Source organism: Osmerus mordax, chromosome 1, assembly GCF_038355195.1.
Source record: "Osmerus mordax isolate fOsmMor3 chromosome 1, fOsmMor3.pri, whole genome shotgun sequence".
NCBI classification, from domain to species: domain Eukaryota; kingdom Metazoa; phylum Chordata; class Actinopteri; order Osmeriformes; family Osmeridae; genus Osmerus; species Osmerus mordax.
The window spans coordinates 4,535,570-4,557,212 of NC_090050.1; the positions used below are offsets into that span (position 1 = coordinate 4,535,570).

At 40.6% G+C, this 21,643-nt stretch overlaps 1 protein-coding gene across 1 annotated transcript; it reads right to left on the reverse strand.

Moving 5' to 3' along the window:
- Positions 1-1,363: 1,363 nt before the first annotated feature.
- On the reverse strand, positions 1,364-7,050 carry LOC136945424 (uncharacterized). Its single transcript, XM_067239231.1, has 11 exons — positions 6,876-7,050; positions 5,928-6,029; positions 4,794-4,918; positions 4,109-4,510; positions 3,941-4,026; positions 3,460-3,584; positions 3,267-3,326; positions 2,828-3,063; positions 2,563-2,710; positions 2,262-2,371; positions 1,364-1,946 (listed from the first exon to the last, which is right to left on the reverse strand). The coding sequence occupies exons 2-11, from the start codon at positions 5,965-5,967 to the stop codon at positions 1,635-1,637; spliced, it is 1,644 nt and encodes a 547-aa protein (XP_067095332.1). The 5' UTR covers positions 5,968-6,029; positions 6,876-7,050; the 3' UTR covers positions 1,364-1,634.
- Positions 7,051-21,643: the final 14,593 nt, after the last annotated feature.

Consider the following 21,643-nt stretch of genomic DNA (forward strand, 5'->3'; position numbering starts at 1 on the left):
GTGGAGCCTCTTGCACACCTGTACGTGGTCAGCTGGATCCCCTCCCTGGTGGAGCTGCCTGTCTCCGTGTACAGGAGTACACCTGGCACATCCTGGATGCACTTCACGTGCCTCTTCTGGGTGCGCCAGATGTGCTCCATCTTTGCCTGGTCCAGCAGCGGAACTCCCAGCAGGTCTCTCCCCTTCTCCCCCATCAGCTCCTGCAGCAGCTGCTCAATGCGGAGGACCGTGGCGTCCACTCCACGTGTCCTCCGCCTGCAGAACTGGGACAGCTCAGCCTTGGTGATGGCCTTGTCCACCATGTCGTTGGTGATGAGGGGCACACCCTCCCTTCTGAGCTGCTCCCTCTTCACCCTGCGCAGTAGGGCTACGTCCGCTGCATCCCACTCAAATAGGCACACAGACAGGCGGCTCATAAAGAGGGGGTACAGGGCATGGGCATCGGTGGTGCATCCCACGGCCAGCCGCCGCATAAAATGCCAGATGTCCAGCCTTATCTTCAGGTCTGGCCACCCACCAAACCTGGCCTGAAGCTTGGTCTCCCCCTCCTCCGAGCAGCAGCCACAGTCCACATAGAGCAGGACCGGGGGAGCTGCACCTGCCTGGGTGTACCTCTCAATGAGACCAGAGACCATCGGGTCCAGCCCCGGTCCCTCCTGGGCAGTCAGGACACTGACGAGGACCTGGCCGATCTCGTTCCCCACCGAGGTCACCCAGAATGCAGTCCCCTCACTGCAAAAAATGCCATTCCAAAAATAAGTTTAAAAAAAATTAAAACAAGATATTTTTGGCTTGTAGTAAGTAAAAAAAATCTGCCAATGGAACAAGTCAAAATTAGCTTGATAAGATTCTTGAAATAAGACAATATTTTCAATATAAGAGACCGCTTAAAATTAGCTTGAAAAACTAATTCTTAGATATATTTTGCTAGTATTGTGAAGTTTTGTGTCTCATAACAAGCTCATGATGCTCAAAAATAGTATTTAAATTAGCTTGAAAAACTCATTCTTGGACATATTTTGCTAGTATTGTGAAGTTTTGTGTCTCATAACAAGCTTATGATGCTCAAAAATACTATTTAAATTAGCTTGAAAAACTTACTCTTGGATATATATTGCTAGTATTGTTAAGATTTGTGTCTCATAATAAGCATATGATGCTCAAAAATACTATTTTCCCCCCAAAAGCTAAGTTCTAGTGCAAGCATTTTGAGACTTCCTGACTAGTATAGAGCTTTTTGTGCCATAATAAAATTCTAATTTCAAGCATATTTACTTATTTATCGTAAGCGCTTCTACTGTAATACTGTACTAGATTTAAGACATTCACCTACTGCTTAAAATACAGAAAAAACAAAAAATAGTTTTGCATCCAACCAACAGATTTATTTAGACAGCAAAATGTCTCAACAAAATGCAGGAATTCGTTTTGCTCACAATGTTTATGGAAAAAATAGCAAATGTGTGTGATAATGATACAACTAAACATCTTACCAATGTGTTCCTCTAAACACAAAATATACCTGCAAAATCAAAATCCAAATAAAAAGCATACAAGGCAAAATGGTTGTTATTATTATAACATTTAGGTACAGGTTTTGTTTGAACCCTAACATGTACATTTGACCACTCCTTTTATTGGCCAGTAAAAGATTTCCACTCAGCCATGCTCTTCTTGTAAGATGGTGTGAGATCTCTGTCATGGATTTTGTCCAAGAGGACCTCTGTCTGTATGACTGAAAGCACAGTAGCTACACATTTTGGGTATGTAAGGTGGAGGGTATAATAGTAGGCCATAAGGTATAAAGCACCCTCAGTAACCTTGTCCTTTGGAAATGTAGTTATTGGCACATCTCCTACCGCTAGGAGGTAGTTGGATGGACCCACAATCAGGACTGGACAGGAGAGAGGGCGCTTCTTCAAGTAGACATCAGGGTCTTCTTTTTCCTTTAACAAAGCAAAGACATCGTTTTTTTAGGATCATCCCTAATTTTTTTATTTCAAAGTAGTATTTTGGAACCTCAGCCAGAGAGGTAAGAGGTTTGTTTACATAGCCTACACATTATTTTTTTGACACAAGTTTTAACCATCTCTAATGCATTTTGTGTTCACATATATCTAGCTTTTGGTGTCTTTGAACACTTAAAACATACAGTAAGAAAAAAAAAAAAAAAAAACTACATTGGGAGCCATGAGAGCACCTTCAATTATATTTTTAAGTACTGCAGTCAAAATAATCCTGCAACATTTTACACAGCTCACCTCAAGGACATGCATCAGGGCTTCGCTCGCATCTTTTAGCCTCTTTGGGGGAGCAGAGGTGGAGGGGAACAATGATGGCAGCACATGTAGGATCTCAAGAGCCTGTTCAGCTGTATAGGAATGTATATTCACAGCCATTACTGTCAATGGTCAAATCTGATGAAAGATATGTAATACATAGAATGGTCCAAAAAGAAGAAAAAAAAGACGACAAGACATAGCACAGGTACTTTTCAGAAAAAGGTCTGAAAGGTCCACACTAAACCCTAATCACCAATAACACCAGAACAATATTGCTTACCTTTGTCCATTCCCATTGGGGGTTTCAGCATCTTTTTCCATACACCAAAAAACTGCACTTTCTGGCAAAATTCATGCCATCTTCCCTTCAGTTCACCAATGAAGTTGTCATTTTCCTTGTCCAAAATGCGTTGAAGCTCCTCCATCACCTTTGGAATATTCAATATAACGAATACAGACATTTAAATGCATCACTTAGGAGGACATTTATATATCTAACATTGTGTGTGATGTTTTTTTATCATGCATAGCCAATTATGACTTACATGTCCTATGTCCTTAAAACAAGGATATGCTTCGAGAATTTTCTTGTGTCTGTCTTCCTCGTGAAAAGAATCAGAGTCAATGAAAGCTCTGCCTACAAGTTCCAAATCCAGGACATGAGACACATCCCGGTGGTTTGGATTCTTTCTTTTGTACAAAGATTGTAGGGTCTTGTAGTGCTTGGCCAAGGTTGCTGGACTGTAGGTGTCTGGACTTTCCAAACCTGCAGGCTTGTTAGCTGTAAGACACAAATATACAGTACCAGTCAAAAGTTTTGAGCATTTTACCTTGCACATGTGAACAAGAACTACTTGCCCTAATATTGATAGTCGTGAAATCAACTACTATAAGATGAATGTAGGTACACATGTTCACCCCTTAAAAGATGCAAACACCCTTATCTCACATACACACAGCCTTGAGGCAGTTGGACAAACTCACAATCAGAACTGGGCCCAGGAGAGGGCTCTTCTTCAGGTAGGCTTTGGGGTCCTCTATTTCCTGAAACACATAACAGACATTCTTCTGTTAAAATAATGCAATTAAAAGATCATTACAATCAATAATGTGAGTGTATAAGTTCATTTGAAATATAACATTTCTCACAAGGGCAGAATGCTAAGTTGAAACTCACCCGTCACTTCACTAGCCAAGTCTGGGCTGCTGCTCCCCTCAATGGACAGATCCAGAATAAGTGTTGAGTCACTTGATTGAACTTCATCTGTGTCACTTGGCAGCTCAAGACGCCTCTTTATAGAGCTGCAAAGATTAGTTGGTAATCAATCACCTAGTACATTGACAGGATTGCTCATTTAGAATAGTGTACACATGACAATAATGGATTTCAGCTTCTCAAATGTTAATATTTTCTAGCTTTTAGTGTTCAGTGTTTCCGCTATGTTGATTTTGTCGTGGCGGCCCGCCACGGTATCAGAAATAGGGCTGTACAAAAGGCCGTCTATTAGATTGTGAAAAAAGAAATTGGATGTCAGCCTGGGCTGTGAGAACTGTTCAATGTTGTCCTGACATTTTATTGACCAAAAAACTGAGTGCTTAATATGGAAAATAATTAAAACATTAGTTGTGATGGATATAACAATTTGTTATAACATTACCTCTTCGAATGTCTGCCATCTGGAGTCTTTTTTTGTGGTGATTTTACATTTCGCAGTCTTTTGTTGAGCTGTGTGTAAACAGTGACCTGTACAAAACATAACAATTTAAATTACCACAAATGTTGAACATGAAATACTTCCCTCATCAACTGGATGCAATTCACTCACCCATGTATTCTTCATGCATTTGTCTTGGAGCATGGGATAGTAAAGTACGATTCTCTTCGCCATTGCTGTCATTTCTGGCTGTGATGGGTATTGTGATTCTCCATCTTCTTTTGCCCTCAAGATGGCAATCATACTGGTAATAGTGTTACGGATGAGCCGGCATCTGAGGTCCTTTGACATTTGGCAGTTGTATTCTTCACCTGTCTTTGATAACTCGAAGTAATGTTGTCGGACATGCTCAAGCTCGGAATCACTGTATAATACATACTCTGGAAAAGATATCTTAATAATCTTTCCTGGAGTTGTGTACTCAGCAGTGAAATTCATTGGAGTGGATGTCTGTGGCATGGGTGACTCTTTACTGGAGAAACCCAATGACTTAGAGTCTTCTTGGCCAGACTCCTGTAAAATAAAAGATAAAAATACTTTATTTACTTTAATCTGTGTTGACATAAACTGCAATGCTGCATTGACGGCTCCGCACAAGTATAAGTAAGCAATCGATTCAATTTTAGGCCATTATTATATTATAATTATATTATCGGTTCCAGCAGGCCAGTTTTATTAGCATAATAAATCAATAAAGGTCGATTTGGTGACTGCCTAATGGTATTGCAACATAAAAAATAATTAGTGCAAAAGAAACAACAAAAGAATAAACTTAACAGACAGCCATGTCACTTACCGGTACCTCAACATGGCAGACCCGCCACACAGCTTTTCTCCTTAAGAAATTCTCAGGCCCTGGGAAAAGATCACGCAAGTCTTCACGGGACAAGGTGCCCATCATTTCATCACTGATGTTTGCAGCTGTAAAAACATTGGAAGACACAGCAAGATGAAACAGTGCTGTCCAATTCACTTAGATGTTTTTTTGAAAACCTCAAACAAGAATTTAAACTAATTATTCAACCTAAAATCATTGAACTGAACAAAATCTTCAGCTTACTGAATTTATTTTCCCAATTTTAGTTAACTTAACCCAATTGGTTTCAAAACTAATTAAGACATAAAATATTCAAAACCATTTGATGGAATTGTCATTCTAAAACAAAATATTCACACATAAAATTAAGAGAACTTCTAAAATACAAGTGTAAGAGATGCTAGAGCTGCTAGGCCATGGTATTTGGCATATGGTTAACTGATAACTAGTTAACTTTAAAATGTTGACAAAACCCTTAACTATTTTTATAACGTTCAGCTTTTTGATATCTATCCAACTTTTTTAAATATCACTGATTATGGTTCATGACTTGTTCAAGCCGTTTCTGAGATTTATATCCTTATTTTTTGGATTGGACGTATAGTTTTGCGTCTCGGTTAACTTATTTGAGATGTGGTGCTAGGTAAATGAATGTTATTCTCTCTGCCCAGTTCGACAGCAATCACAGCTGCACCATTACCGTGGCAACCAAACCGACACGCACCAGGAAAGCAGAAGAACACGTTTTCAAACTGCCTGTAGTCTTATTTTTGACCGCACAGACGTATAAACGATATATATGGTTTCGGCAAAGTCCTGGGTCTCGGAAAATATCCTTACTGTTTGGATTGGACGTATAGTTTTGCGTCTAGGTTAACTTGTTTGAGATGTGGTGCTAGGTAAATGAATGTTATTCTCTCTGCCCAGCTCGTTAACGATAACGGCCACAGCTGCGCCATAGCAACCACACAGACATGCAGTTCAGCTTCCACACTCTTTAGTGTGACTCAAATTTTTGAAATTTATTTCAGCTTTTGGGTATTTTCAGCAATTAAAAAATATATAATTTACCTTTCAGCATTCCCACTTTCTAGTTTCATAACGTTACATTACCCTTCAAAATCGACACTGCCACATCATCCAATTCCTCCATGCTAGCTAGCTAGCTCGGTCCGTTGACGTTAGCTTGCCTGTGGTCCAGCCGTATCCGTTTAACTGAAACGTTACACACCAAATTTACATTAAAATATTGACAACATTTGAATGATATATGATGTGAAGCACAATAAATTAACACCGGATATACCGTTTTTAACTTGCGATAAAACGCGGAGTTAAATCATTCACTTCTAGATGACCGTATGAAGGACGTAGTAAGCACGGTGGGTTTTTGCAAATTGTCTGTTGGAGCATGCGCACCGGGGATATCAGAGTTATTGGCGGGTGTAACTATAGTGATGCTGAGTTAAAAAAAAATAACAATTACAGCAGTTAGTGGGCATTCCGGCTCTTTTTTGTGAGCCGGCTCATTTGACTCAGCAACTTATATCTTATATACTCTGCCTGTAACATCACTGCTTCCAGTATGATTTGGCGTTGTTTCCTATGTTATGTATTTGTATCATTGACTCTGAAACAGCTTTTGAGTCATATTAATACAATGCATAGTCGCAGCCCTGATTTTCGCGTGGTGTGCGGAATTGATGGCTGTCCAAGTGAGTACCGAGTGTATAACTCCTTCTACTACCACGTAAAGCGGACGCACGCGCATCATCTTGTCCAAGTTGAACCGGCCGCGGAAGAAGAATCAACTGACCACGATTTGAGAGGAGCAGGTGAAAGGACCACCAACGAACTTACCAATGCCAGCCCAGTGGATGAGGCCATACCAATGCATTTTTCAATGACTGACGAGGGCCTGAACGTCGTCAATCAAAGAGTAAGTTGTGCACTAAATGTGTTGTCTAAGTTGCCAATGGGCTGCAGTCGTAATTTTAAAAGAAGATAAAACCAGAATTGGAAGTAATATGTAACTGCAATTCCACTAGTTAATCAACTCACCTGCACAAGCAGAGGGCAGAGATATTTCCAGTCCTCCTGTTTGGTAAAAAAGAAATTGTGATCCACTGTTGAAATAGCTACACCTCGAAATCAGCAGGGTAAAAAAGCCAGTCAGCTCAGGGAACTTGGTGCCATAGGGTCACAATATGATGTGTTCAAGGGTGGCTTGGTAAAATGACTCAAGGTAAATGAAATGTAATGTTGCAAATGTAAGGTTAAAAAAAGTACTAACTATGTATATACTTATTACTAAGAGATTCAAAGCAAGTAAAGTAGCCTAATCCTAGTTACAAGTTACATTTCTGAGTAAATGATAAATCAAGATATTTTCAGACTAGCAATAGTAGCAAATCGCAGTAAAGGTTGTTTTGTGCATGTTGTTTTGTGGATGTTTTTATATTGGCCTGTGGTTCCCTAATACTGTATCTGAAGTATCTTTCCTGAAATTCAGCCTTGGTGCATAATTACAGCAACTATGAGCAACGCTGTTTCTGTGTCTGTAGCTTTAAATGCTAATGAGGAGGATAGAGGCAGCAACTATGCGCTAATGGGTACAATGTATCGCAATGGCTCGTAGGCCCGTTGCTGTAAGATGCGTCGAATTTGCCCATTCTCATCTGACCACCCTGGTTTGCAAAGATGCACACTAAGTCATTTCAATGAGGGGAAAGGCGGATATCGCGTGCGCCATAACACCAACAGAAGAACGGTTATCCAGATAACAAAGAAGTGTACAACACTTCCATTTCCATTTGAATAAAGAGTCTAATAAACTTCCATACACACTTGATGCTATCTACTTTTACATTAGCAACAGTAACTCAGCTGTTAGTTGCTAATGTTACAGCCACATTCTAAGGGTAACAAGCTAGGTAACCATATACAGTAAAGCAACACAATTATATAGCGTTAGTTGACTTACTTGTCCGAGGTTTGTTGCTGTACCAATGGGAGTTGGTAATGATCCAGTCTTCAATATCAGACGGTCAGCAAGGCCAGCTTATATTGCCCCGAGTTGTGGAAACAATCGTCGCTGAAATGTTTGGCGCAGACATGCAAAACTTTGGGAAGTTTCTTTAGTGGTGCTATCAATGACAAAATTTTCCCTGTTATAATATGTTTGCTGTTAATCTGTTTCAGTGTGGATTTCAAGAAGCTGAGGAGGGGCGCATGAATGTTGATGTTTCTAAACACGCAACTGCATTTATGCTTCAAGCCAGAGAAACCCATCGCCTGACACAGGTAATATGCCATTAATTTTCCAACTGTATTTCACTGTTTCTAGCGAACATAAAAACAGCGACTTAAAAGATGCCCATACTACTTTTTTCAATAATATCATCACTGCAAATAAACAGTCCTCGGTTTCTTTTTAAAATTACTGACCGCCTATTAAGTAATCCAGATAAAGTTTTCTGCTAGCAGTCAGGTCAGAAGGCTCATTCGAGTGTTTTAAAAGGTGCTACATAAATAAAATACACCTAAAATTAAACTTAAGTAATTGTATCCTGGCTGATGTGATCTCAAGTAGATGGCTTTTAGGTCAAACATCCAACTGAATATAATTTGGGGGGGGAATGTTTCTCATGCATCTTGAGTGACCACTTGTGATTTATCACATCTGACAGACACACTTTGCATACACAATCTGCCCATCCACTAAATCCCATTGGTCAAAACGCATTAAACAGGTATACTTAGTCTTAAAGTCTTAAAGTTGCAGAGGGCAGTATGATTTTTTAAATGTATTATAGTTTTGGTGGAAATAACTTATTTTGATCATTGCATTTCACTAACAGAAGTGTTTATCTTAGTGTGTTTGTGAGTTTCCATGTTGACATTTTTTGTATGAGGTTTATAATATTTTTTTTCCTTCTCCCCAGAGAACTGTTAACCAGTTGGTGAGTGAAGTCCAGCAATATCAGGCGGTATTATTGGAGCATCTAAAACTGAAAATGAGCAACATAATTGAAAGACATTCTGGGGACATGGATCAACTAAAGAGTGATGCAATGGGGGTATTTGACCAGTTTGTTGACCCTTTCAGTCAGATTGCTTCCACCCATTTGCAGGATAAGACCATCAGAGAGCTGTTACAACCTGTTGAACCAGAGATTGTTGTCGCAAAACAAACAGTATCTTATGTTAAAAGTGGAGACTCCAGAGTTCTTACGATTAAGGACCACTATTTTCATTATGTACCGTTGGTAAAGAGTTTGGAGCAGCTCCTATCACATCCTAGAATTTTTGCAATGATTGATGAGGGGCCACAGCCATGCAAAGATGGTTTTTTTCATGATTTCATTGATGGAGACATTTTTAAGTCACACCCACTGTTTTTGAAATTTCCCACAGCATTGCAGTTGATTTTATACACAGATGAAATTGAGCTATGCAATCCTCTTGGATCTCGGGCAAAGAAAAACAAATTATTATTGATTTATTACACATTAGGTAACATCAACCCCAAATACAGATCAAGACTTGCTGCTATTCGTCTGCTTGCCATGGTAAAATCAAAAGATATATCCCATTGTGGTATTGATGAGATATTTCAGAGGATAAACCGCAACTTAACTGAGCTGTGTGATGGTGTTCAGGTTTCCACTGCAAATGGTGCGAAGACCATTTATGGGGCGCTTATGTCTGTGTGCGGAGACACTCTAGCACAGCATGAAGTGGCTGGATTTAAGGTAGGAGTAGGGTTTGCCTACAGTAAATGCAGGCACTGTGAATGCAACTTTGAGGACATGCAGGAACAATTTAATGAAGATTTGTTTGTTAAAAGAACAATTGCAAGTTATAACAGACAATGTAATGACATTGAAAAGGCGAGTACTGACTTTCTAAAAGACAATCTTAAGACGACATATGGTATAAACAGGAGAAGCAAATTAACAGAATTTCCTCACTTTGATATAATCAATCAAACCCCACAAGACATCATGCATGTTATTCTTGAAGGTGTAGCCCCTTATGAAATCAAATGTGTTTTAAAGCATCTTGTGCTTTCAGGGCATATTGACTTGGACACATTCAACAGTGCAATTACTGGTTTTCCTTATTCTTCTGTGGATGTAAGGGACAAGCCTTGCCCCATATCTATCAATACACTGTCATCAAATGACAATAAATTGAAACAGTCTGCTGGGCAGATGCTGGTTTTGTTAAAGATCCTTCCATTTCTCATTGACAAAATTGGAGAAAATGATTACACACAAATGCTACGTAAGTTGTTAGAGATCATCAAAATTTTGTTTTCATCTATTATTGCTCTCTCAACTCTTTCAAAACTGAAGCTTTTAATTGAACAACATTTAAATAATTTCAAGCAACTGTTTCCAGATGCAAATATTATACCTAAACAGCATTATCTGCTGCATCTGCCTTCTCAGATTAAGGCACTTGGTCCTGCAGTGAGGCATATGTGTATGCGCTTTGAGTCAAAGCATTGCTTTTTTAAGCAGTGGGCTTTGAAAAGTAGTTTTAAGAATATTTGTAAATCTCTTGTGAAGCACAACCAACTTTATGAATGTAGTCAGAATGTGCATGAGAAACATCCAATTTTCTCAGCTGAATTTGACATGGGCCCAGCCTCTGAAGTAAAAACATTTGACTATGTAAAAGCTAAGGTTAAAGACTTTTTGGGAATAGCGCAAGTTGAACATATCATTTCTGTACAGTGGATTATACAACATGGAAATAAGCATACATGTGGAAAATCTTTGGTTTGTTCTAATGTCATCAATGATACTCCAGAGTTTGCACTTGTGAAAAACATCTATATTGTAAATGCATCAGTGTATTGCTTTGAATGCCAGCCTCTCACTACAGTTGGGTGGAATGATTATTATTTGGCTTATGAGGTGGAAATTCCTCACCTAGCTCAAGCCAATATTTTCATGGATATTGAAAATCTTGTTGATTATACTCCATACTACTATGTAAATGTCAACAACAGAAAGTACATTCCAGTGAAGTATGACCTCACAGACATCACTAGTCATCATTCTAGGTTTTGAGTTTTATAATAATTAATATTTCTATCAGCTAAATAGGGGGAAAATTGGGTGGTCCAGATCAAGCTTAGATTGACTTAAAAATAGATTTGGCTTTGATGTAGCAGGCTTTCTGTCAGCAGTATTTGTTATATGTTTACCATGTCACATGGTCATTGTTTTATATAAATGGAAGAAATAGTCACACTGTATTAAATGTATTATAAGAGTCATAATGCAATGTGTCAGCAGTTTTCAATAAATTGATGTCTTGAAGTCTTTGTCTTGAAACAAGAAGACTAACGTTTTCCAACACAGCATGCTTCAAAATGGTATGACATGTCAAAAAAGCTTGTTTCATATGAGATATGACTTCAAACAAGATATTTTCAAGACTATTTCACTTAACAAGATATTCAAGATGCATTGTCTAAAAACAAGTTCTTTATAACTAAATGAAATCTTACTCTTTAGGCGATTGTGTCTTATATTAAGTGTGATGATACATTTTGACAAGAAATGAGCAAAATACGCTTGGTAAGATTTTGAGTTTTTGCAGTGCTTTGCTGCACCAGCCAGCTTCTTTGTCATCTGAAATGACAAAATGTACACAAAAAACTTCATGAGAGCTTTCAAAAGAAAATCTATTAACTAAACACAGAAGTTTATGTATGTATTACTACAGTCTTAATCAAGGGCATGGATATGTGTGTATGTGTGCTTATAAGAATACAAATCATTGAGGATTCATGTTTTCATTGTGGCATAATTGCCACAATGGATTTTCTTCATCTTATTACCTTCTTGGTGGAGTCCATTTTTAAAATGGACCCAAAGGTTGACGTGATGGACGCCTTTATATGGTCCATACGGCTGATGATGTCCCTCCCGTACACCGACAGCACCCACCGGCTGGTTGGGACATCGAGTGGCTGTGGAGGCTCCTGGCAGGTGACTGGGAAGAGGCTGGGCTGGTCAACAAAGGCCGCACACTCCCCCAAGTAGTCGGCCAGGCGGTCCAACCACTCCTCCCCATGGTTCTCCCGCAGCTGTTTCACCAAGCACGCCGGGCTGTTGCCGAGGGTCCGTTCCCGCAACATGCGGATGACCCGTATGTCACAAGCATACCTTGAAGAAAAGACCGATTAGTTTCAAGAACTTGTTCAATTATGTAAGGACCTGCAGCAGGCATTATTAGAAAATGATTGTAGATTTTTAACTCACAAGCGTGTCAGGATCATCCTGAACTTCCTCCTGTGAGGCAGGTCCAGCTGGTCCAGGACAGCCTGACTGGTTGCCAGATGGGTCAGGCGACACACAGTGCACCTGAGTGTCTCCGTCACCATCAGGTAGTACCGGTCCACGTCCAGGACCTTCCGCACCCTCTTGTGCACACCATACCCCGTCAGCTGCTTCCCACAGGTTTGGCAGAATACCCTCACTTTCCACAAGTGATAGGGCATCCATACCAAGAGCCTGTGGGCAAAAAAACGGTCCGGTGTTGGAGCCTGGTGGTAAATCAGGGCAGAGGCTGGTGGCTCATACCAGAGCTTCAAGTTCAAACGCAGCTTGCCAGACTGAAACAGGGTGGACGCAATCCACCGCTGGTCCTGAACCGGGATTGTCTCCTTCATTCTGACAGGAAGCCAGAAGTCAGGAGTGGGACCAGGAGCAGGGCCAGGAGCAGGGCCAGGGGCAGCAAGCTCATCCTCATCATGCACATCCTGTTACAAAACAAGAGAAATATATTTACAAAAACAGAATAGCCCAATCATATGAGAACATCCTCATCCTATGAAACAAAAAACAGTTCAAAGAACACAACACTTACAGCAGCCGTTGTAGGGCTGGTGCTGGTCTCAGAGACAGTGCTGAGGCTGGAAGCTGTGCTGGGCCTCACAGAGGTCGTCGCAGGGCTGGAGCGGGAAGATGTCCTCACGGAGGCTTTGTAGGGGGTGGATGGGGGCTTTGAGAACGGTGATTCGGTCCTCACAAAAGCCATGGCAGGGCTTGATGGTGTTCTAGGCCTCACAGAGGCCATAGGGGAACCAAAGCCTGGTGGGGTGGTCCTCACAGAGGCCTTAGGGGAACCAAAGCCTGGTGGGGTGGTCCTCACAGAGGCCTTAGGGGAACCAAAGCCTGGTGGGGTGGTCCTCACAGAGGCCATAGGGGAACCAAAGCCTGGTGGGGTGGTCCTCACAGAGGCCTTAGGGGAACCAAAGCCTGGTGGGGTGGTCCTCACAGTGGCCGTAGGGGAACCAAAGCCTGGTGGGGTGGTCCTCACAGTGGCCGTAGGTGAGCTGGCAGTGGCCTGGGTGTCTCCTGTCATGGTGGGTGGACTGGACAGAGACTGGGAGAAGGAGCGGGGGAAGCATTTGTAAAAAGTAGAGCTCAATGAAATCAAATCAAGCTCTTAAGATTTAGGTTTGCTCATATTAACCTATAAATATATATTTACATATAATCATATTTACCTTTGCTTTCCTAACCACATTCACATTGGGCTTTGCAACAGCGCCATGTGAGCCTCCAAATCGTGGTTTAGAAAACTGTGGTGACAATTAGAGACATTTATCAAAGGATTACATTGTAAACCTGAAATGCTCTTCCATTTTGCCATCATCATATGTAATCAGTGGTTGTCCATATTTGAAAGCTTGTATGACAATAATAATATTGAAATAGTCACCATGGACAAAGTCAGTGTGGGCCGTGCTGGGACATGGGCTGAGGCAGAGGCAGAGGCTGAGGTCGTTCTCAGTGGGGGAGGGGCAGCACAGGTAGAGGTCTCTGCCACAGTTTGTCCAGTGGTTGGCTGGATTAGGGACAGAGAGATCCATGTCAGACATCACATTACTGAGCACATCACAAAGTGATTCTTTTAGTGTTTTGGTGTCAAGAAGTCTCATTCACATTACCTTTGGGTTATGAAAGCCACAAGTACACTGCTGTGTCCCACCAAACAGCATTCTTTGGCCACGTAACTGCAACGGGCACTTCTCAATCTGTTCCAAATAAAACAAACAATTTTTTTTAAGAAAACAACCCAATAGAAATGGACCATTTTGACATATCATCTTCTATTGGTGACTAAACATGACATTGACACTGAAGTTGCTGTTCATTATCCTTATCAAGGTCCCATACTGTGACTGGTATTTCTGGCAATTCAGTAATCTTTTATAGGCCATCAGAATACATCCATTTTTTTTTCAGTGATCTTTTGGTCATTTTACATACCTTTTGAAAGAGGTCATACCACCTCTTCTGTCTTGGGGCTGGCCTGTTGCCTGCATCAGCAGGCCAAACCCCAGAGCTGGCAAACCTCCTCAAACGGGACATCCATTCCCCATCCCCCATACTTTTGTGGCTTTTTGAACTCGACATCTAAAAGGTAAAAGGAGCGATTTTTCACACTAGTACAATAACATTTATTTATTGTTATAGGTAGCTTTTTAACATATCAAATATTTAGCTACTATTTCCAGAGGAATATTTTTTTTAAACCTTTTCTGGGTCACTTTATTACCACAAGTGAAAAAGTTCTCTTTATTTCGTTTTGTCCCCAGTGACATCTATAATATATAACAGGTTAAATATTGCGTTTGCTAGTCCGAATAACATCTGTCGCTACAGTAACCTATTAGTAATCCCTTAAAAAAAGTAAATGACAGCCAATACTACAGTACCTGAGGAAATCTACTTTAGCTACTGTACATGACAAACTCTGAAATGACAAACTCTAATATTCGTGATATGACTTGTCATTGACCCGATGAACGATAACATGTATTGAAATGTCAAACGGATGATTTTTTTTATTAGCTATGTATGTATTTACCTTTGCGGTGCGGTACTTCTAACAACTGGATATAGCGTATCCTGCAATGAATGAACTGACGCGACTTACTGTCACTCATCTCACATCTTCGGCGGGGGTCTCTGGGGTCGTGGACGCCGTTGCTATCGGTGTGACGTAATTGGAGATGTACGTGTTCCGATTGGCTCAATCGGCCTGACGCAATTGGACGGGGTGAGAATCCGATTGGCCCTCGAACCTAGAACCGAGGTAGCTGATTGGTCGCGATAGCCAGTCGAATGTGCCCCGGGTGCCGCTATTCTCAGTGTTGAGATCAAGGGAGCAAGGGGTCTGTGTTGATCTCAGCATCCTCTGTAGCATCCTCTGTTGTTGCTCTCAGCATGCTCTGTTGTTGCTCTCAGCATGCTCTGTTGCACTCTGTTGAGCAGGCCTCTGCATGACCTGTAAAAGTGAAGAAAAGGTCCATGTCAGTGGTGAAAAATGAAGCTTTTTCCATCTACACTTGATACAGACTTCAGTTTTGACTGTGAAATGCAGTGGCACTACTTGAACTTGAATCCAAATGTGTTGGAGACCCATGCAATGTCACTCAAAACACTGGTTCGATTCCAGGCTCTAGCAAGAGTATTTAGCTCTAAACTGGTCAATATACACATCTGACCAAAGACCAGCTCGACCTTTGCCTGTAAACAGTGATTCTGACTGTCAGAGACCTTAAAATAGCTTGACCTAGTGAAATTGGCAAAACTAGCCTAGCTAACGTAGGTCGTTTTCTCAGGGCATATGACGAATGAAACAGGCTCGCCTTGAAACATCCGAGATACTGGCTATCTTTAGCAGACTCTTGTCTACAAAAAACAGTCCTCCCTGATGTTTTTGGAGTAGAATTGAGTGAAATACTAAATTGTTTACACACTGCCAGTGGGCGAGCCGAGACTGACTCTGAGGCAAACGTCAAAACAATGTACCCCCGGGACGCAGTCTCACTCCACTTGTTTTCCATAAATCACAAAAATAATCGGAGCATCTGGCTAAAAGCACAATTCCCACATCTCCTAAAGGCTGCCCTCCTCGACTTGGTGGTTGGTGTAGAATTGACCGAACTGTAAAACGGTGAACTTATGAACATGACGCGACCAAAACATGGCTGCCGCCTAAATCTATGCAGTCTCCCTGGCGCACAGGCTTATTACAAAGACTTTCACGACCCAAATCAAAATTCTGAGCCGACAGGTCTGTGTGTCGCTTTTTCTCCTAAAGGCTGCCCCCTCCTAGCCTGGCTCTGCCTTCCTACGTACTTCCGCTCAATTTTGATTTTGCTTCTGTACTAGGTCTGGCCATGAGGTAAGTAAGTCAGATGTCTCCGGTTAATTTTCTACCGGCCAATCAGCGAACAGAGGGAGTGGCTGTCGTGCGCTAGTTTGTGTTGTAGTTCCGTAATGGCGGAAGTCACAATGACTGATGGGTCAGAATGACCCGAAGATAACACAAGGGTTAAATTAACTAGCCTTGCTTTGCCTTCAATTCACATCAATTATGGTAACGGGGAACCTTGCCATCCAATAATAAGTGACTTATCACGATATTTATAGGCCCAAAGTAGTCTTATTCCGCACACACACGGTTTTATTTACTGCTTTGTATCCACAGCTGACGCTATTAAATATGATGTGTTGTTTGTCGCTAACTTCTTGCAGCTGTACCTCCACTTCAGAATTATAAAAGTTTTTCTGTCTTTTGTTGAGGCCTCCACCGTCTTTACCACGTCGTTTTGACATGCACACGGCCCTGCCATATCATGCCCTTTTATGGGAATTAACAGGGCGTTTACCTATGCTAAATAGGAGCAACGGGGCATGAGCTTTCAACTTACGAAATATTGGGATTCATCATTCTAAGAACACACCTGCGAACAATTCAGCTGTTTAAGAACATGTCATGAATCACACGTAGATTTCTCTTAGGAACTTTATTAAGAACAAATTTAAGAAATAACTTAGGAAGATATTGGTGAATGAGGCCCATTGATTCTATCTTAAAATGTGTAAAAATAGGACTTACCGAACGTGGCTGCCTCCATCACGGCTATCAGGCGACTCCAGTTGAAAACAACAATGGCCGCCGAAAAATAATTTATATTCGTAATGGCGAGCTGCGATTGGAAGCAAAATGAAACAGGAGCTAAAAACCGAGGGTGGGGGCTTGGTCAGCACACAATTTCCAGAAAGCGTGTGTGCGTGTGCGCGCGCGTGTCTCGCCAAGCTCGCTCGTGTGTCAAGGGGCAGGATGAGTGTGCGCACGCTGTGGAGCCATTCAATTGAATTCAATCATATATTGACATATCAAGGTGAAATTGCGTATGGTATTGTGTTGAAGAAGCCACTCAATATAACAAACATGTTTAGGATCACTAAATACTTTCGTTTTTTTGTTTTTATTTGTTTTTGTATACCTAAGCTTCCAGTTGAGTTGTGGGCGCATCATGCGTGATTTGATTTGTAACTTGAACTATAATCAGGCCAGGTACAGTGCAATGTAGTCAGTACAAAAATACTGGGTGTTAAAACACATATCTAGGATAAGTCAAGAAATCAGGATCCTGGAATTTGAATATTGTTTTGTTTTTCTTTTCTTCACTGCGGTGAAATAACCGGCGCTCGACATTCTAATGAACACAAAACAATCACACCTCTCTTTAGGCGTGAAAAGGTCTAAAATCTTCGAAGCCGAATATCTGGGCCCCGTTCGTCGTAAGGGTTGAAGCTAAGTTAATCAATTGTCCCTTTAGCCCGTTAACATTAGCGAGATGAGTGAGAACAGCAAATATCGGTTTGTCAACGGCTGATCCGCATCCAAATCATGTGGTTAATTTCAATCAGGCTAAACTTATCGGGGAAATTGCACGTGCACGTCCTACTTCAAAAGGCTGGAAAGGTCGATCACCAAAACCGTGATTTTCTAACGGTATGATGGCGGAAAAGACGAAAGAGAGAGCGGTGATAGGCTATTCTCGCCATCCGAGCAAACTATTATAATGAGTCTGTCTCTACGAAGACAATAAGCATATTATCATGGCTAAGTCAAACACCGCCGCTGCCAGAGCAAGACAAGCAGCTTGGCAAAAAATTGCCGATAAGCTATAAATGCCAAAGTTTTGGGGAAATGTATAGGCTCATCTTAAGTGCCTCATTACCCCAATCAGATCACATTTCTTTAAATGTGCCTGCTGGCAGTAGGCTTAATGGAAATTAATAATCGAATGAGATCTTGCAAGCGAAAATAATGATCTCAACTCTTTCAGAATAAGTAGGCTAGATAAAACAAGGCCAAAGAGTATCTAATTGATACGAATTCATAGACACTTATGAGGATATATGTAGGCTACTGAGCTTATATCATGTACTATATATGTGTATATGCATGTAGGCCTATGTGTAAATCCCTCTTTGATTTCATTGACTGGGACATGGCCAGGGAATATGATGAATTGAATCATCAGCTGGTTAAGCGCCAAATACACTTTTCTTACAGCAACGCATGCTGCGGCTTTGCCAATGTTTTCTGCATCGCCTATACTGTATAAATATTTTGCCTATACCTGACGCAAAAAACCTCAAGGCTATGCAGAATCTGAAGCACAGTTAAAGTTTATTGTCAATTTCTTCACATGTCAAGACATAAAAAGGAATCGATATGACGTTTCCCACTCTCCCACAGTGAAAAATATAAAAAGCACAGGCACAACAGATAAGACAAGACATTTCCTAAAACATAGCGTTACATATTCACATACAGCAGCATAAGCTCATAATAAAGCAAAAAGCTTGCTGCGGCGTGTGATATTTGCAATGTACGGCCTGAGAAGGTCTTGCAAATAAATGAGTCCTTGTCGGCTGAATCGATATCGCTCAAACAAGAACTCATCCGTGTGAAATAAAGGATCTTGGCAATCGCGAAGAACTCTATTGGTATGGAAAGCTAATCGAACTAAAATATAGCTCCTTGGTCAACTGGGTCTCTCAAAAAGGGAGCTGCCATGTTATTTTCTGGGGGTGTGGCAAGCTTATCCAGCTACACTTACGTTAGCCTGCTCTGGAGCAGGTTAGTGCTAATTGATATGTCACTATGGTGATTTATCGAAAGTTGCTTCCACAAACCAAAAAGAGGGGCGTTTTTTATCTTACCCTGAAAATTAGCTCGCTAAACCGCTTAGCAAGCTACGACGAATACCCCCCTGGGCTAGAGGTATCCAGGTTTATCAACATTCACATATGCGTATCTTCAACTATTTTCAGATTTTAATGTATGAAATCATTTGAAAGCTTACAATCTGCACTTTCACAATGAAAATTATGTTGGCCGACAACCGGCCCTTTTCACCAGAGCGTGTCACATATATCAGACATACAAATGAACATTTTTTTTAATTCTATACATATATATATATAACAGAACATATATTTGGGTGTGCAACCTTTGTTCTCTCACATATATTATTGGGTGTGCTCACGCCTTCGGCGAGCACAACCATTGTTCTCTCACATATATATTATTATTATTATTATTGTTTATTTTCGCCCCCCTAAGGATCAGTCAATATTTGGACTACATAGACAACGCCTGTGTCAAAATGTTCGTCTTGGTCTCGATGCTTGTATTTTTATTTAGGTTCCGTTGCATGGTTTAGGAGGTTACAAAGTTTTTGTGGCAAAAAGTGCCTTTAGTCAACGAAGGGTACTCAGTGCTATCTACGTCACCACGTCAGCACACGTTAGCAACGACGCATGGATTGATGTGCTGTTGCACAGCGAGTATCGTATTGTGCCGTGGTGTACTACTACTAGCAGCATCATACATGTACATTTAAGCAAATCAAGACTTGCATGTACTGTAAGTAATGTCACATTAAAGAATGTATGTAAAGTTTGAAATCAAGCTTGTGTGGTGCGTCGCTGGCTTCAGTGCCACAGCCTAAACTTTATGTCAAAACAAACGTTCTCATTTCCGGCGCTTTCAAACAATCCCCTCACTCAGTGAAGTTTGGCTAGCCACCGCAACTAGCTTGCTCGTAGCAAACTTCTTTTGAATTAGCCATTTCTCCCTAAATAGATGTAAAGCTTATTTACGTTGTTGGGGGCATATTTTCAGTTAGCAGATGGTACTGTTTGAATCGCGATTCCATCTGAAATACTGCCGGTGACAACGTTGTTTCAGTAGCTTGTTTCAAAGGGGGTTCGCTTGTTTCAAAGGGGGTTCTTGAGTAGGCTAAATGCTTGAAAATATCACTAGATGGGGAAAAAACTTAAGGGGACAGACCCACCTGCAACCGATGCAAGCGAGCACACCCTACAATTTCCCCATAAATTGTACCCTCTCTAGTTTCACTTTATCAAAACTAGCTAATTTAACAGTTATTTTGCAGATATTTACTTTCATCCCACGGACAAATAACAATTTTTGGTTTAGACATAGGAACCTTGAATTGTGAACTGAGCTCGGGTAGTTGTCGTCATGAAATCCCAGCATGCACCAGTCAATATCAAAGACTACAAAAGCCTGCAAAAGCCTTTTTGGGGCTATCTCGTTGTTTATGATCATTGACCAATGCACTTTTAGTAAAGCTCTCTTGGAAGTCGCTTGGAATAAAAGCGGCTGCTAAATGAATAAATGTAAAGACTCCAGAGTAGGACAAAGGAAAGTTGATTAGATAGTTGTGTAGCGGCAACGCTCCTGTTACCCAGAATGCCCTGCGGCAATCTGAAAAGCTACAGAGTTAAAGGTTTAAGCCTAGTTAGATAAGCACTGTTTGGAGTTTTGTTGTTGTGTTAGTTCTGTTTTGATATGTGTAATGTGATGGTCTGTAGTTTGGATACATTAAGTGTTCACCCTGAGTGTGAATGTGTTCCAGTTAGATGGCGATTAAACCTTTCTTGTAAGCTTAACGTGTGGCGAGCAATATTCCTCTCCAATTCGCACAGCTACCGCCGGTAATATCTGTAGTATCTGGATGCTGCACACGACTTGTTTTGAAAGAAAATGTTAAATCGTTATATATTGTTTTGGCTTTATTTAATATTTTTATTTATTGAAAATGCAGTTTTTTTTACAGAGAAGTTCAATTAATAAAAGTCATATTTACCGGCAAAGAACAGCCTGTAATGTAATATTACAGATATATCTTGTAAATTTGGTACAGGAAAATTATTTTACGGTTAATTTATGTTAATGATTTTTTTTTTTTACTCTAATTTAATGGGTTTAGTCTGGCGTCCCAGATGCCAGATTGTTCCTGTTTTTTTACAATGTTTTTTTTTTTACACTTCTGTCAAGAAGACAATAACAATCACATTTCCAAGTAGATGACATTCTATATGCCTTTGAGGCACCCAATCAGAGGCTCTGTAATCAAACAGACATTGTCCCTATGTGATAAACACTTTCATTGTGCACATACTCTTGTTGTAAATAATGTTGATAATGTAAATCTCTTGACAGCCCAAACTCAAAATATTGTGTTCAGTGGTGGGCACACAATTTGATAATTTCACATTCAGAAACGTTGTTGGTGCACTGCATCTTTGACTTGTGGTGAAGGCAATAGTTCCAACTCTATTGGCTTAATTATCTTTGTCAAACATGTATTCTCCATGTTGTAATGACATACTGTATCTTGATGAAAAATCTATCTAATTAGGTAAAAGGACTGAGACAAATGCCTCAAACAATGTATAATCATGCTTTTGAGATTCTATCTTGGGTAATATGGCCTACATAATATTGTCAGACACATGCCATACCAGCTGTTAAAAGTTAATAACATAAGTTACTTATTGTCATAAAACCGATTTCCATTGTCATAAAATATCCTCTTCATACAACATATAGTTTAGTTTCTGACTGCATTTTTGTGAACCTTACCAACAAAGAATGTCCAAGCAAGCACATTCACT

Coding starts and splice junctions, on each gene's coding strand:
- LOC136945424 (XM_067239231.1), bottom strand. CDS start 5,967: ATGGAGGAATTGGATGATGTGGCAGTGTCGATTTTGAAGG. Junction 4,027..4,108: donor AATGCATGAAGAATACATGG/GTGAGTGAATTG, acceptor TGTTTTGTACAG/GTCACTGTTTACACACAGCT. Junction 2,711..2,827: donor GTTTTAAGGACATAGGACAT/GTAAGTCATAAT, acceptor AATATTCCAAAG/GTGATGGAGGAGCTTCAACG.